This window comes from Canis lupus, chromosome 10 (genome assembly GCF_048164855.1).
Source record: "Canis lupus baileyi chromosome 10, mCanLup2.hap1, whole genome shotgun sequence".
Taxonomy (NCBI): domain Eukaryota; kingdom Metazoa; phylum Chordata; class Mammalia; order Carnivora; family Canidae; genus Canis; species Canis lupus.
The window spans coordinates 3,728,497-3,746,309 of NC_132847.1; the positions used below are offsets into that span (position 1 = coordinate 3,728,497).

At 43.4% G+C, this 17,813-nt stretch overlaps 1 protein-coding gene across 1 annotated transcript; it reads left to right on the forward strand.

The window, feature by feature from the left end:
• The first annotated feature begins 8,341 nt into the window (after window positions 1-8,341).
• Window positions 8,342-9,283, forward strand: LOC140640839 (olfactory receptor 1D2-like). The gene has a single exon (XM_072840277.1). It carries the CDS (start codon window positions 8,342-8,344, stop codon window positions 9,281-9,283), a length of 942 nt encoding a protein of 313 aa, XP_072696378.1.
• Window positions 9,284-17,813: the final 8,530 nt, after the last annotated feature.

Genomic DNA, 17,813 nt, shown 5'->3' on the forward strand with positions numbered 1-17,813 from the left:
GGTTGGACTCTGACTGGACTCACCTTCTTTGTGCTCCTAACCCATAAAGACAGCCCACCCCAAACCCTGAGCAGACTAACCTGACATGGGGAACAAAGGCAGAAGACAAATTGTTAAATTTCCTTACTACCTACAGCCCCCTCTCAAATCCTTGAAACAGGCAGAGTGGCAGTCCTCTAAGGACTCCGCTGCCTTGATGCTGATACTTTGCTAAGGACAAAAGGCAATCTTAGCCCAACCCCCAGGGTCCTTTAAGTCTACTTTAATAAACAAAAATTCATTTGGAAACTTCCTTTATCTCTACTCCCCAAGATCTATGTTGGTAATCATCCCCCAAGCATATGACCCACTGATATACATCTGCAGGGTCTCATGACTGAGGGTTTACTAAACAGTAATAAATGACCTTTCCCAACAATAGCTAGCTCCTCAGGATCCTGGAAACCTTATTTCCAAAATACCTGGGAAGCTTACATTACTCTCTCCCAACTTGAAAGTATATAATGGCACTCCTCAAGACCCCAGTGCAGCTTTCTGCCCAACAGTCCTGTCCCCGGGCTTTAATAAAATCTTTTTACACCAAAGACGTCTCAGGAATTCTTTCTTGGCTATCAGTTTCAAACCCTACTCTTCCCACATCAGGACCTGCAGCTTACATTTCCTGAATTGCAATCCTTTATTCTTGAATAAACTCAATTTCTGCTGATTTGCACTTGTCTCACTTTACTTCTTTATTTGGGTTGACAGATGCAGGGGGCAAGGTATGGGGAAAAGGCATGGACCTTCCCTGCCCTCTCCAGGTGGGCCACTCTCTCCATGACTCCATGTGTTCACCAGCCTGGAAGCTCTCCAAGCCCCCATCCTTTTAGGGTTTTAGAGAGGCTTCATGACATATGTATTTGATTAAATCACTGACCATTGGTAATTGAACTCAATCTCTAGCCCCTCTGCCTTTCTGAGGTTAGTTAGAGGGTGAGGCTGAAAGTTCCAACTCTCTAATCACTTGGTGGGCTCCAATGATTCCTACCACCCCATCCTTTAGATGCAGTCCCAAATTCATCTCAACATAATAAAGGCTACTTTATATCTCCTTCCTCACAGGAAATTCCAAGAATTTTAAGAGCTCTGTGCTAGAACAGGGATGAAGACCAAATATATACTTCTTACTATAAATCACAATGTCATACTTTTATCAACAGGAGCGAGGCTAGCAATACAAACTGATCCCAGCCTACTTCATGTAAATCAATAAACACCATTATAATCAGATTCTTTCAATGCCTGGAAGGAGTGAGGTAGGCCATGTGCATGTGTCTGCCCACAACAGCAATCACCCAGCAGCTGGCTCCCTCCTGCTGTCCAGCACCCCAGCATGGAGCCCAGAGACTTGGGGCTGGGGGGTGTAACTGATGTTCGGCACCAAGGAGTGCTGCCCTAGAACCTTGTGGGGCTTCACAAGCTCTTCTAACCCTGGTCATAGAAAAGGAAACAGAGCTGCTATGTGAAAAGGCCAGGAGGAGAATGGGACAGTTTGAATTCATGTTGAGAACTGACTCTGAGGGTCCCCAGGGTACCACAGGGTACCCCAGGGAGAACCACAGAACCTAGTGGCTACCCCTCTGTAAGCCCTGGGAGAAAACCAAACTGTCCCATTAAAAAATGGGCAAATAACTTGAATAGACATTTCTCCAAAGAGCACACACAAGTGGCTAATAAACACATGAAAAGATGTTCAACATCTCTAGTCATTAGGGATATAAAAACTCTAAGATACCACTTTACACCCATTAGGATGGCTACTAGCCAAAACAACAACAACAAACCACACACACACACACACACACACACACACACACACAAACACAGAAAACATTAAGTGTTGGCAAGAATATGGAGAAATTGGAACATTTGTACACCGTTGGTGGGTGTAAGATGGTGCAGCCACCGTAGAGAACAGTATGATGGTTGGGGATCCCTGGGTGGCGCAGCGGTTTGGCGCCTGCCTTTGGCCCAGGGCGCAATCCTGGAGACCTGGGATCGAATCCCACGTCGGGCTCCTGGTACATGGAGCCTGCTTCTCCCTCTGCCTGTGTCTCTGCCTCTCTCTCTCTCTCTCTATCATAAATAAATAAAAATTAAAAAAAATTAAAACACTTAGCAGTATGATGGTTCCTCAAAAAATTAAAAACAGAAATACCATATGATTCAGGAATTCACTTCTGGGTGTTCACCCAAAAGATCTGAAAAAAAGGACGCAGAGAGATATTCATACACTTGTGTTCACAGCAGTATTATTCACAACAGCTAAATCATGGAAGCAATACAAGTGTCCATCAAAGGATGAGTTGATAAGCAAAATTATGCCATATATATATATATATATATATATGCAATAGAATATTATTCAGACTTAAAAAGGAAGAAAATTCTACAGCATGCTACAATATGGATGAACCTTGAGGATATTATGTTAATAAGCCAATTACAAAAAGACAAATACTGTGTGATTTCACTTTTCACTTTTATGAAAGATTTAAAGAAATCAAAATCACAGAGACAGAATGTAGAATGGTGGTTGCCAGGGGCTGGGGAGAGGGAACATAGGCAGTTTAATGGGTGGAGTTTCAGTTGTACAAGATGAAAAGCATTATGGAGATGATGGTGCAGAGGGCTGCACAACGTAATGAATGTATTTAATTTCATTGAACTGTATATTTAAAAATGGTTAAGATGGTAAATTTTTGGTCATGTGTATTTTGCCACAAAAAAATTGGGGTGGGGGGGAGAAAAAGGAAAAAAATTGAGGTATCCTGAATTGACACATGAGGGGATACAAAGAAGGAGGTTCTGGGCTCCTATTTATAATGCTCACTTATAATGAGCTGAACTGAAGAAACAAACATGTGTGTTGAGATTTGCCACAGGCTCTGTGGTAAGAACTGGTGAGTCATTTCTGGTTGTGGTTTCCTGCACAGGAGATAAACAGATCATAAATTAGAGCTCAGCATCATTTGGGGCCTCTAGTGGCCTCCCCCACCCCCCACCCCCACAGAAGCAGATGCAGGGCCAGGCTGGCAGAGTCCTCCTTGGGAGCAGCCAGGAAATCAGGACTGTGTCTGGGAAGTCACCCTCCAGGGCCTGCTTTCTGCAGCTGGGGCACCCAACAGACACCATCCTTCTTCCTCATAGGCAACTTCCAGGTAGCACTAATTAGCCACTAGGGGCCAGCTCTTTGCAAGCAGTTGAAACAACTTGCAGGGAAAAGTTTTTATTTTAGCTCAGCTAATGTTGAAAGAGAGACTCATCTCTCTTCCCAGCACATTTCCCCAGACTCTGCTCTCCCCAGGGGAGCAGGGACTGTTCCATGTCATGGCCACTGCAATGAGATGCTTTCCCGGTTCATGGAACCCTTCTCTTCCTCCAAATTGTGCTTCAAGGCCCCGCCAGCCAGGGAGTCTTCCAGGGAGCTGAAGCCTTTCCCTGGGGATGGCAAGTTACTGTCCTGCCTGTAGTCTCTTGTCTCCCCATGCTTGAGGGCAGGAGCTAAGCTTCATGTGGACTTTGTCTCTCACAATGTCAATCAGCCTTCAGCAGATGACTTTGTTCTAGCCATGACCTTTGTTGTATTTATCTTTTGTCAATGAAAGTTGGTGTTGTCTAACTGATGAACTCTGACCCCTAGTAAATCTGGTTATCTAGACTGATTTTCCATGTGTGAGCTACACAGAGGTGATTAGGGTCCTGCCAACCTCATTTTCAGAACAGGCCATCTCATATTTGCTCAAAATTTCAGGCATATCATGTTGACAGCCAAAAACTACTGGTTTGAGCTCGTTATAATTTTTATATGTGAGGTATGAGTGATATTTTGGCACATCCTCACTTTTATTTTTTTATATATTTGCCAAGAAGGATGCAGATCATTTTTGCTCTTTCTTAGGTCTTTATATATAGACAAATAAATCACTTTTGAGCCAAGTTATGTGAGCACAATCCAGACTTCTAAAAACCAATGCTCATATACAACCTGCCATTTAATACCTTTCAGAAATTAGTAGAAAGAGCAGTTTCCTGAAAGTGTGGCAGACATGACACTAGACCAGGGTTGATTTTATGTGGTATTCCAACCATTTACTCATGGAAAGCTGTGCTACCTCCCCAACTAGAGTGAAAGAAGTGTGAACACAGACCTACCCTGTCTGACTTCTCTCTCCTGTAGAACCTGGAACAGTCTCTATCATACAGCAGGTGTCCAATAAATACTATTTAAATCATATAACCAGGGAAGCAATGTTGACAATTAGACCAAAAACATTGTTTTACAACTGGTATGGGTGAGGCTGGAGAGAAGTGTGACACAAGAGTTCTAGGCTCTGCTCCAGAATGGACCCCGGTACCTCCCTCAGCACAGTCACAGATATGATCACAATGACTACTAAGATTATACCTGGCAACGAACCATTCCACCACCCAGAAGGTGACTTCTGACCCCAATGACAACATGGAGATTAGGAACCCTAATCCCCAAACATTCAGATGCAGAACGACATAGACCACTGCCCAAACTCTGTTTTCTGGCATTTTCTACCCCAGCACATCACGGATGGTTCTCCAAGATTTCATGCCATCCTAACCAACCCCCCAAAATATATACTCAGAATAATCAGAGGATAAAATGGGTCTGCTCCACATTAGGACCTAGATCTGTCAATTCTCTCTCAGTCCTTTGATGAAGGCAAAATAGAGCAGAGTAATGTGGATCTATGGAGGCCCAGAATTCAGCTGGGGCTTGAGCTAACCTGGAAGATTCCCAACAGGGAAAGCTCTTCTGTCACTGACCCACAATACAAATGCAATCTCCTTTCTTTATTCTTTAGCCCCCAGGGTAGGTGATTTGTTTGTGATCTGCAGAACATAGACAAATTCCTGGTGGACTGCCTATAATCAGGAGCTTTGGGAGTTCACTCTGGTGGGGACCATAAAGTCCTACACATCTATAGACAGGACAATTTCAGCCCAGAGGATAAGAGAACAGAAGGTGCTGCCCAGGACCCCAGGTATTGTCCCCATGCCCCAGAGCACTGAGATTTGAGTAGGTTGCTACCTGTAAGTCCACAATTATACTTCCCAATCTTATTCATCTTTAGCTCCATTATCCATGGGGTGATCACATTTGCTGTCTGACCCACCTACCTCATAGGACTGCAGAAAGGTAAGTCAGGTCATATATAGGGAAAGTCTTTATACTTTATACAAAGCCAATATAACTCTTCTTTTAAAAAAGATTTTATTTATTTATTTGAGAGAGAAAGAGAGAGAGCAGGGGAAGAAGGAGAGAGGGAGAAAAACAAGCAGACTCCACACTGAGCACAGAGCCCAACGTCGGATTCTGTCCCATACCTCCGCGATCATGACCTGAGCCAAAATCAAGAGGCAGATGCTCAGCCAGCTAGGCCACCCAGGTGCCCCCTGAATCAACATAACTGTTTTAGATATTAGTAAACCATGGCCTGAGAATGCTATCAATTAACCCCATTAGAAACTACAAAGTGCAAAATTTAGTCACACCAGTAACTCCTACAGTGGCTGTCTGTCCAACCTTGCTCGGGCAACTGCGGGTCCCACATTCCCAGACCAGGACCTCACCTTCTGCACGACGACATGATCGTCTGCTTCAAACAGCATCCCACAATGCCACAAATAAGACCTTGGGATCACTCTAAACTCTTAATTTATAGAAAATTTTAACCTAAGGGTTCAAAAGCAGGCTGCAGGCTGCTTTGGGAAAGAGCAGGCGCCACTGAAGGAGAACACATGGTGGGAGTGCTATCCCTTCCAGAGATGCTCCAGGCAAGTTTCTCCTATACGTGGGAGGCTGTGCTAGTTCATTACACCTGCCCCAGATCTGCTGCCCATGCTCTGCTCCAGGTGGAGCAGTCATGGAATCTGCAGCCAATCCTTGAGGAGAGAGGTGAAGGCCAGAGCTAAAATCCAGGGAAGGAATTAAGATCAGCACAGGCAATCAAGTAAGACCAGGGGAAGCTGGAATGGGGGAGAAGCTCAGACGTGAGGTTAGCAGATTCACACATGGTGCCACATCACCTCTTATCTAACAGCTCCTCTAAGTGCAGGAAGGGTCTGGCTTTTGGGTTTTCTTCTGTCAGCATTGTGCATGATGCCTGATGTGGTTCTGAGGAAGGGGTATAACAGCTCGATCGGGAGCTGCCACCCACTGACTAATGTGTGACATGGAATGACAGTGCCAGGCTCTTTCAGTCACCATCTCTCTCATCCTCACAGGCCATCTCCATTGTACAGAGGAGGAATCTGAGAATAAAGAATTAAATCCACTTCTAGATGAGAGGTGAGCCAGAGTCTGGCCCACCTCTCATCTAGAAGTGGATTTAATTCTACAGAATTTTCTGAATGCACATGGGCCATGCATGTTGCAAAGTCCTACACAAACAGAATGGATTTCTGATGTTTCCATTTAAGGCTCCTGAACCAAACACTAAGCAATGTGGAATTTTAAAGAAAATATTGAAAAGGCTGCCTTTATTGTCTTACATTTCTCAGAGTTCTTCCCCATAGATCATGTACCATTTCCCCTTCCATCACGCCATGAGTTTCCAACACATCTCAACTCTACTCCCTCTTGGCTTTAAACATATCAGTTTATGAGTTTAGTAAGTGCTTTCTGGATGGCAGTAGTGCTCTCAGAACATAGGGTCTGGTAGCCCTACAAGGACGATATAAGTGCCTCACACACACCTGATGATGGCATGAGCAAATGGATGGAAGTTTCCTCATTTCTGCCATTTTGCTTTACTTCAAGTTGTATGAAAGTAGCTGCAGATGTCCCTTAAGAATTCAAAGAGAGAGAGAGAAGAGAGGGAGAAACAGACTCCCCACTGAGCAGGAGCCCAATGCAGGGCTCGATCCCACGCCCCTGAGATCACGACCTGAGCTGAAGGCATTTAACTGAGCCACCCAAGAGCCCCATAATCCTTGATTTTTAAAAAGTCAGCAAATAGGAAATATCTTGTCAGACATTAAGGCTCTAAATTAAATACACACACCTGGAGGCTGCATTTGGCTTGCAGAGCTGGTTTGCTCCTCTGGTCAATCACACAGACCAGATACGCAATAATACCTCCTCATTCATACAGTTGAGGAAATTCCTGTTGACATGAAGCCTTGGGCTTGCCTATGATTTGACACTGGCTGCTTTTCACTCTGCTCACTTTCACTCCAATTTCTGCTGTAAGCCACAATTTTATTTGCTAAGTGCATTCAATAATCACAACAAAACATTTCTCATTCAGTATGGTGTCCATGTATTTTTTACTGGTCAATTTTGGTATGCAGTACCTTCGTGAAAGTTCATTCTTCTACCTGACCACTTTGTTGAGCACTGACCATGTGCTATGTATTGTTTCAGACATGGGCACAGCCTTTTTCTTAGGAGGGCACAGCCTCATGGGGAAAACACACTATACACTAGTCAACAAATGACATAGCTTCCCAGAGATAGAAAGATGAAAAATCAGCCATGTAGAGGTCCAGGTGGAGAGAATGAAAGGCCAAGAACAGCCAGTGCATAGGCCCTGCCCTGGTTGCCCTGAGGCAGGAAGCACATGCAGTCAGATAAGTAAGCAAGACCCAGGGAAGAAGGTCCTCTCTTAAGAGGATATGCTGCTGAATTGAGGTCAAAGATTCAGTGACACTGCCCTCAGCACACAGCGTCAGAGGAGCCATGAGGTGGGTCCTCTGTAGTGGGATGGTAAAGAGAAGCACAGGCTCTGGTTTTGGATCATGGCTTCAAAATCTCCTTTGCCTCTTACTGCCCATGTGGTCTTGAGCAAACTACATACTCTGAGTCTCAGCCATTTCATCTGGAAAGTAGGAATCATTAAAGTCTCTTTTTTAAAAAGATTTTATTCATGTATTTATTCATGAGAGACACAGAGAGAGAGAGGCAGAGACACAGACAGAGGGAGAAGCAGGCTCCATGCAGGGAGCCCGATGTGGGACTTGATCCCGGGACTTCGGGATCATGCCCTGGGCCGAAGGCAGGTGCTCAACTGCTGAGCCACCCAGGCGTCCCTAAAGTGTCTCTTTTGTGAGGATTTAGAGAGATCATGCACATAAAGTCCTTAGCATGGTGACATGCAATAAACACTTGACAAAAAGCAGCAATTTCTATGGGTAGAAAACTGTTCATTTTTCTGGTTACCAACGACCTTAGATTTGATTTTTAACATACAGCAAGACCACGCTCTGCTGGGATTGTGTCCTCCTCCTTCTGTTGAAGCCTGTCCCTTCCCCAAGCCACAGTGGGATGTCCAGGGGGAAGGAGAATGTGACAGGAGTCACCGAGTTCCTCCTACTTGGCATCACCAGTGACCCCGAGCAGCGGCAAGTCCTCTTCTGGCTCTTCCTGTGTATGTACCTGGTCACTGTGGCTGGGAACACACTCATCATCCTGGTCATCGGCTCCCATCCCCGCCTGCACACCCCCATGTACTTCTTCCTTATCAATCTCTCCTTTGTTGACATCTGCTTCACTACCAACCTGATCCCCAAGCTGCTGGTCAACCACGTAGCAGGAACATGGACTATCTCTTACCCCCACTGCCTGACCCAGATGTACTTCCTCATCTCCTTTGCCAACCTGGACACCTTTCTGCTAGCGGCCATGGCACTGGACCGTTATGTGGCCATCTGCAAACCCCTGCTATACCACACCATCATCACTCCTCAGCTCTGTAGGGGACTAACCACACTCATGTGGACATGCTCTGGCCTCATCTCCCTGGTTCACACACTCCTCATGAACGGACTGACATTCTGCTCCTCAGCCCGGGAGATCTTGCACTTCTACTGTGATGCCTACCTGCTGATGAAGATTGCCTGCTCAGACACGCGTGTCAATCAACACATGTTCCTGGGTGCCGTGGTCCTATTTGTGGCCCCCTGTGCGCTCATTGTAGTTTCCTACATCCGCATAGCTACAGCCGTCCTCCGGATCCCTTCTGCCCTGGGAAGGCGCAAGGCATTTTCCACATGCAGCTCCCATCTATCTGTGGTCACCTTGTTCTATGGAACTGTCCTGGGGGTATACATACGACCACCTAAGTCCTTCTCAGTCCAGGACACAGTGGCAACTGTCATGTATACAGTGGTGACGCCCATGCTAAATCCCTTCATCTACAGCCTGAGGAACCAGGACATGAAGGAGGCTGTAGGAAGACTCTTCAGCAAGGGCTCCAAATCCTCTTAGCAGTGGTGAGCACCTGGTTGATATCTAGAGAGGTCCAGGATGTCTGGAAATGGAAAATGACTCTGCCATTGTCTCAACAGCACCTACTTCCACACACTGACAGATGATTTTCTAAGAAAAAGCCTGAAATTAGAGAAATTTTTAATGTATTCTTTCGGAGAAACTGAGGCTCCTTCCAGCTCTCTCCTCCACCATCTCTAGGGTGGGGCCATCATCCCCATGCTTCTAAGGTGGCTACTGGGGCTCCATCTATCTCTTCCTGTCCCAGGTAGGCAGGATGAAGACCGCAAAGTGAAAAGACTTGCCACTTGCAAAGGCTCTCTCAAAGCCCCACACACCCACACAGATGCTTCTGCTCATCTCTCTCCCTAACTACAAGGCAGGCTGGGTTTTGTTTGTTTTTTTGCTTTGTTTTGTTTTGTTTTGTTTTTTGTTTTTTTGTTTTTTTTGCTACTGCTATTTTTTTGGTTAGGCTTAAATACGCCACCACTTCCAGTAAAATAGCCTTTCTCTTAGAAAGGAACAGGATGAATTATGGGCAGACAATGGGTAGGTGTACAATGATACTCAAGACTTAATTTTTCCACATTTTTAAGATATGAAGCCACATAGTTATTTTAGGAAAATAAACCTATGTTTTATACACTGATCCCCTCTGGACTAGAGGCTGTGTGTCAGGAAAAACACCTGATATGCTCTCACACTACTGAGGCTATGACAGTAGCAGGAGGATCCCACGACTCTCCTACATATCAGAGTGAGGTTCCACTGTGGGGAGCACACTATGAGCAAAAGTGAAAGGAAAGTTCGTGGTATTCAGTTATTGTGAGACTTCACTTTTTCCCAGGGAAACGGGTTATATTTCATCTTGAATGTTTCTTGCATTGTGGAAAATTAATATTGGAAGTGTAAAAATCTATAAAAGGAAACCTTATTTAAAATGGAGTGGGGAAAAATAAATAAATAAATAAATAAAATGGAGTGGGGAGGTGCATCTGGGTGGCTCAGTTGGTGAAGTGGCTGACTGTTGATCTCAGCTCAGGTCTTGATCTCAGGTTTCTGAGTTGAAGCCCCAGGTTGGGCTGCGCTGGACATGGGGCTTGTTTAAAAAAAAAAAAATGGAGTCAGGAGGCCAGCAGGAGGGCTCTCACACCCTACACGGTCAATTGCAGCCCTTGCCACTTTAGCTGCTACTTTACTACCACTGGGAGGAAGAAAGGTTTTCCTCCTCCCCCAGCAACAGCCCAGTCAATGTCACAGCTCAATGTGACACAGACTGTCACAGCTCAACCAATGAGAAGCCACTATACTTCCAGTTTAACCCAATGGACTTTTTTTTACAACAGCCCCCCACCCCTTTCCTCTGTAAAAGAGAGGTTCTGCCTTGGATTTGCCTATCCTTTTGCAGTATTTTGCTTGTCCTAGATTGCAATTCTCTACTCTGTTAAACCCATTTTTGCTGGGAAAATAACCAGCAGTTTTATTTTTAAAGTAAACAAGGAAAAGTTCATATTGTTCAAACTTTGCACTGTATTATAATATATGTGCATGTTGAAATAAAGCACAAAATATTTTAAATAAATAAGACATTAAAGCTTTAGAATTCAGCATCAACAGATAGGGTTTCTTTTTTTTTTTTTTAATTTATTTATGATAGTCACACACACAGAGAGAGAGAGAGAGAGAGGCAGAGACATAGGCAGAGGGAGAAGCAGGCTCCATGCACTGGGAGCCCGACGTGGGATTCGATCCTGGGTCTCCAGGATCGCGCCCTGGGCCAAAGGCAGGCGCCAAGCCGCTGTGCCACCCAGGGATCCCGATAGGGTTTCTTTTTTAAGACTGATTGATTTGAGAGGTTGACAGAGAATGCAAATAGGCTGAGGGAGAGGGCAGACTAGGCACTGAGCAGGAAGCCCTATTCGGCCCCACCCCACAAACCTGGAGATCATGACCTGAGCCAAAATAAAGTTCCCACACTTAACTTACTGAGCCACCCAGGGTCCCCACAACAGATAGGGCTTTTTTTGTTTTGGGGGTTTAAGATTTTTTAACTTATTTATTCATGAGAGACACATAGAGACAGAGGCAGAGACATAGGCAGAGGGAGAAGCAGGCTCCCCGCACGAAGCTCAGTACAGGATTCAATTCCAGGACCGCAGCATCAGGACCTGAGCCTAAGGCAGATGCTCAACCACTGAGCCACTGAGGTGTCCCAACAGATAGGTTTTAAAAGGACTTTGTAGAGAGCCATGTTTTTAGGCTCAACATACAAATTATGGAGTGACCTGACTGCATGAGACCTCTTTATAGACAAATTAATAGAATAGAATAAAAGCCTACCACAGAAGTGAAAAGATGAATGACAAAAAAGAACATGTGAAAGTTACATAACAGGTTATCCTACACCTACACACACACACACAAAAAAAAAATGGCAGAGGACAGCAATAGTAATATGAAAATCATGGTCATCATCACTACAAATCAAATAAATAGAAAAATAAAATAATGCTAATGTACCTGTTTTTTCTGACATGATGATTTTTAAAAGGAAAATATGTAATATCTTTGAAGGATCAATCATGCACTCCGATGCTGCTTATGGTAGTGTAAACTGGGACAGACTTTCTCAAGCGAAACCTGGCTCATTTTATCAAAAGTCTTAAAAATATGTATACCTCTGGCTCAGCAATTAGTATTTTTGTAATTTATCATTAAAGAAATAATCCATCAAGGTGCTTATGAGTGTTCATCAACCTATGGTTTATAATAGAAAAATTAGAAATTGTCTAAATGCTCATCAATGTGGGAATTATTAAATACTATTAAATATATGCCCTTAAAAATCATGACTGATCTATACTGATATCACAAGATAGCAAGGATACAGTTTTAGAATAACAAGTTACAGGACAACATGAGCCACTATGCTCACTGTGCTCATATTATGATACACAGAAAAAAATGTCTGGACAGATGTATGCAAAATTGCAGGGTCCTGACATCAAGCGCCACATCACACTCCCTGCGCAGCAGGGAGTCTGCTTCTCCTTCTGCCCCTTTCCCTGATCATGCTTTCTCTCTGCTCTCTCTCAAACAAATAAATAAAATCTTAAAAAAAAAAAAAAAGAATAGAAAATGAAGAAGAACCAAACAGCATACCATAGACTAGGTACCTTAAATGGTAAACATACCTTTTCTTTTAATTTTTAAAAAAGATCTTATTTATTTATTTATTTATTTATTTATTTATTTATTTATTTGAGAGGGAGTGAGAGCGAGAAAGTACACTAGCAGAGGGGAGGAAAAGAGAGCGAGACAGAACCAGACTTCCCATTGAGCAGGGAGCCCCATGCGCGGCTCGATCCCAAGACCCTGGGATCATGAGCTGAGCCAAAGGCAGATGCTTAACCAACTGAGTCACCAAGGTGCCCCCAAACATTTACTTCTCAGTCTGAAGGCTGGAAAGTCCAAGGCCAAGACATCAACAGATCTGGTTGGTGTCTGGTGAGAGGCTGCTTCTGGTCCACAGACTGCAGTCTTCTTGCTGTGTCCCCGCATGATAGAAGGGGCAAGAGAGCACTCTGGGGTCTGTTTTATGAGGGCACTGATCCCATTCATGAGCACTTTCACATAATATCCTCTTAAAGGCACCACATCCAAATACCATCCCACTGTGGAGTAGGTTTTGATGTATGTATCCGAGGGGAACACAAACATGCAGTAAATGGCATCTAGCCCCCCCATCCCCCTGAATTCAGGTCCTCACAAGCAGAATAAATCCATTCTCTCCCCAGCCCAAAGTCTTAATTAATTCCAGCTGTGAACCTGCCAAACCAAACAAGTTCAGTGCTTCCAAAAGATGGTGGTGGGACAGGCTTAGGATACACATTTACATCACAAAAAGGAGAACCGGGAAGGAGTGACTGGTCCCAGGTAGGGCCCAAACCTAACTGATTGGACTGAGTTAAACCTTAAGGTGGAGAATGACCTCCTTCAGCCCCACATACCACTTCCAGGCCCAGTAGGGCCACGCTCCCACCTCCCCAGCACTCTCAGGTTACAGCATCCTGTGCCTGCAGTTATGCCAAGTGGTCACTGTGCCGCCAGCACTCTTTTTAACTGGGGTTGACACCTTCCCTGCAGCTCTCCTGGGCTGGAATCTCAGCTGGTGGCTCTGCTGGTCTGGGGTCAAAGTGACCACACCCCCACAGCTCTGCCAGACATTGCTCTAGTGGGGCACCCACTCTTATCTCTTACAACGGCCCCTCCATTACCACAGCCCTGTGAGGTGGCCCAGCCCATGCTGTGGCTCTCTACCTGGGGCCCTGCCATGTGGCCCCATGATCAAAATCTAGGTGGAGGCAGCCATGCTCCCACAGTTTCATGGGGGCACAGCCTGCCTGCACCTCTCTGTGGGCACTCACCCCTGAGGCCCTGGGAAAAGCATCTGGACCCCCCTGGACTGCATAGGTGGTCCCACTTGTGTAATCACTGTGCCATCCAGGCGCTTGTACTCGGGGCCTGTGATGAGAGTGGCAGCCTTGATTTCTGAATTGCTTTCAGGGCCATCTTCCATAATCTCGGCCTCTGTTGAGATGACTGATCTCCACAGTAATCTGACCAAAGCTTGGCCACATCCTTAGGGTGTTGTCACCCAAACAGGCTTTCTCATTTGTTTCAATATGGATAGGCCGAGAGTGTTCCAAACCTTTAAATTCCCTTCCTTTTTGCTTAACCGTTACATCCTTACAGGATCCAACTATCTGGCATACAAAGCAAAACACACTAATACCTTCCCCAGAAAATGAGGTAAACTCTTCCAGTGGGGTTCACTCTTCTTTTGATATCACACAGCTTAAATACTATGATGTAAAATTGATACTTAAATACTGACACAAAGTCAGTACATCTATGTTACATGATAAAAGGGTAAGGGAATAGAACACAGATATTTCCTTAATATATATGTATATATACAAACATACTCATAACAAAATAAGAAGGAAATATTCATGATGAGTATAGAGGCTCTGCTCACTGCAAAGATTTACTTTCGCCACCATCCTTCAGGGATGTCTGTGAGAGAGAGGCTGTGGTCTGTAGCTGTTCACTCTCAGGTGATAGGTGCCTATCATGCAGAATCATATATAAAGGGAACCATAATGTGAAAATTTACTATACGATGAAGATGACAAATCTAATTAGCAGAAGGAAGAAGAGATTATTTAACAAAGATTCTTATCAAAATTGGTTATCAAAATTTAAGTAAAAAGCATTTACCTTTATTTCATAACAAAATCCTGGATGGACTGAAAACTGAAGAATAGGAAATAAAACCAAAGAACAAGGGGATCCCTGGGTGGCTCAGCGGTTTAGCGCCTGCCTTCAGCCCAGGGCGTGATCCTGAAATCCCAAGATCGAATCCCACATCGGGCTCCCAGCATGGAGCCTGCTTCTCCCTCTGCCTGTGTCTCTGCCTCTCTCTCTCTCTCTCTCTCTCTCTGTCCCTCATGAAAAATAAAATCTTAAAAAAAAAAAAAAAAACCAAAAGAACAAAAGAAGACCTAGAATACGATATAAGTAAAGATCTTCAGGGAAGACCATTTTAAGCATGTCACCAAATCTGAAAGCATGAAAGAAAGGAATCAATCTAATGATATAAACATTTAAAAATGAAATGTTTACAAAATGTTACAAACTGAAACTCTGTGCACATTAAAAGATAATCCTGGGGTACTGGGGTGGTGGTTGAACACCCAACTCTTGATTTCAGCTCAGATCATGACCTCAGGGTCATGAGAAGGAGCCCCAAGTCTGCTTGTTCCTCTCCCTCTATTCCTCCCCCCATTCTCTCACTCTCTTTAAAATAAATATATTTTTAAAAAGCTCTAAAAATAAGAACTCCCTTGCCCCCTTAGCCCAGCCCCTAGTAACCACAATTCTACTTCGTCTCTATGCATTTGACTACTCTAGGAACCTCGTATAAGGGGAATTATATAATATTTGTCCTTTTGTGTCTGGCTTATTTCACATAGCATGAGTCTTCAGGTTCATCCACACTATGGCATGTATCAAAACTCCATTCTTTTCAAGGCAGAATCATATACCACTGTATATATATCCCACATTTTGTTTCTCCATTCATCTGTTGATGGACGTCTGAATTGTCTCTACTTTTGGGCTATTGTGAATCATGCTGCTATGAACTCTGATATCTTTTCTAGTTCCTACTTTCAGCTTTTGGGGGTACATACCAAGAAGTGAAATTGCTGGACCATCTGATAATTCTGCTTAATTTTTTGAGGAATCCCCAAACTCTTCCACAGTGGCTGCACCATTTTACATTCCCTCCCCAGTGCGCACAGGCTGCAATTTCTCCCCATACAGCCTACTTGCTGTTTCCTTTTCTTTTCATGAGGTAGTCTTTTTATGGTAGTCATCCCAATAGGTGTGAAGTAGTAAAAGAACACTTCAATCACCTCCATTTCAACCTCAAACTTTCTTAAGTCCTTTTTTCCATCTTATCTCTTGCCTCTGGCAAAAGACCCTATAGGCAAGGCATCCCCCATGGGAACAAAACTACCCCCAATAGCCCTGAGCCAGCAAGGTCCTGTGTGATGGACCCCAAGATAAGGATCAACGTGACCTTTATTGCCCACCTGCCTGTACCCACCGACCTTTGTCCCACATTTTCCTTACATAAATCTAGAGTATTTTCAGTACTTTGTAGACCACCTTTGAGATACTACTCCACTGTCTTCCCAGTATTAGCCTCACTGCAATAAATTCCTGTCCTGTTTCACCACCACTTGTCTCTCTGCCATTGATTGGATTGTATCAGCAACAGTGGCTGAACCCTGTCTTTTTGGGACACCTGCCCCCCCACCCCCAGCCAGGTTGCTCTTGCACTCCTGCCCTCTGGATACAGTAGTAGCTCACTGTGGCATTTGGAAGGGTTTTTTGGTGGTGGTGTTAGCTCAAAAGAATTTAATACATTTTTCCTTTTAAGACTAAGTGATGAATACAGCTTACAAAATCTGACCAAAATCAAAATATAAAAGGAGGCAGTTCTGATCATCCTTAAGTGCAAACTGGAGCAGTGACAGTAATCCTTAAAAACTGGCCTGACATCAAGCTAAAATCAATGCTTTTATTTTTCTTTCTCTGAGAATGTTAATTATTACCAAAAATGCTCAAGAATGAATTTAAAATGGAAAGCACTGATGGCTTAAGAAGGGATTGCAAAAAGAATCAAATGTTTTTTTTTTTCTTTCTGGAGCAGAATTCAGTGATTCATCACTTATATACATACAACACCCAGTGTTCATCCCACTGTAGTTTTGATTCTAATTTCCCTAATGACTGGTGATATTGATCATCTTTTCATATGCTCATTAGCCATTTTTACATCTTTTCTGGAGAAATGTCTACTCAAGTCCTCTGCTACTTCTGAAGTAGGATTTGTTGTTGGATTGTAGAGTTTTTATATATTCTGGATATTAATCCCTTATCAGATACACCATTTTAAATATATTCTCCACGTGAAAGACTCCTAACTCTGGGAAATGAACTAGGGATGGTGGAAGGGGAGGTGGGCGGGGGGTGGGGGTGACTGGGTGGCAGGCACTGAGGTGGGCACTTGATGGGATGAGCACTGGGTGTTATTCTGTATGTTGACAAATTGAACACCAATAAGAAATAAATTTATTAAAAAATAATAATAAAAAAATAAAATTTTTTTTTAAAAATGAATATATTCTCCCATTCTGTGGTTTGCCTTTTTTTGCTCTCTTGACAGTATCCTTGGAAGTATAACATTTTAATTTTGAATAAATCCAATTTATATTTTTCCCTTCACTGCCTGTGTTTTGGTGTCATATCCAAGAAATCACTGTCAAATCCAAAGTTGTGAAGATTTTCCTTTATATCTTATTCTAATAGATTTATAATTTTAGCTCTTATGTTTAGGTCTTTTATCCATTTTGAGTTTACTTTTATATGTGGTGTGAGGTAAGGGTCCAACTTCATTCTTTTGCATGTGGATATCTAGTGTCTCAGCACCATCTGATGAAAATATTGTCTTTTCTCCATGATCTTGAGACTGCTGTGGAAAATCATTTGACCATATATGTTAGGGTTTATGTCTAGACTCTCTCTCTCTATTGCATTGTATACACCACTGTCTTTATACCACTAAAACACAGTTTTGATTATTGTAGCTTTGCAGTAAGTTTTTAAGTCAGGAACTGTGAGGCTGCCAATTGTATTTTTTAAGACATTTTGGCTATTTAAGGTCCTTGATATGAATTTTAGGATGGACTCTTCTATTTCTGAAAAAAAAAAAAAAAAAAGCAGTCATTGGATATTGATTGAATTACACTGAATCTGCAGATCACTTTAGGTAGAGTTGAGATCTTAACTATATTAAGTCTTCTGTCCACACACAAGATATCTTTACATTTATTTATATCTTTTCTAGTTACTTTCACCAATCTTTTATAGTTTTCCATGTACAAGTCTTCCATCT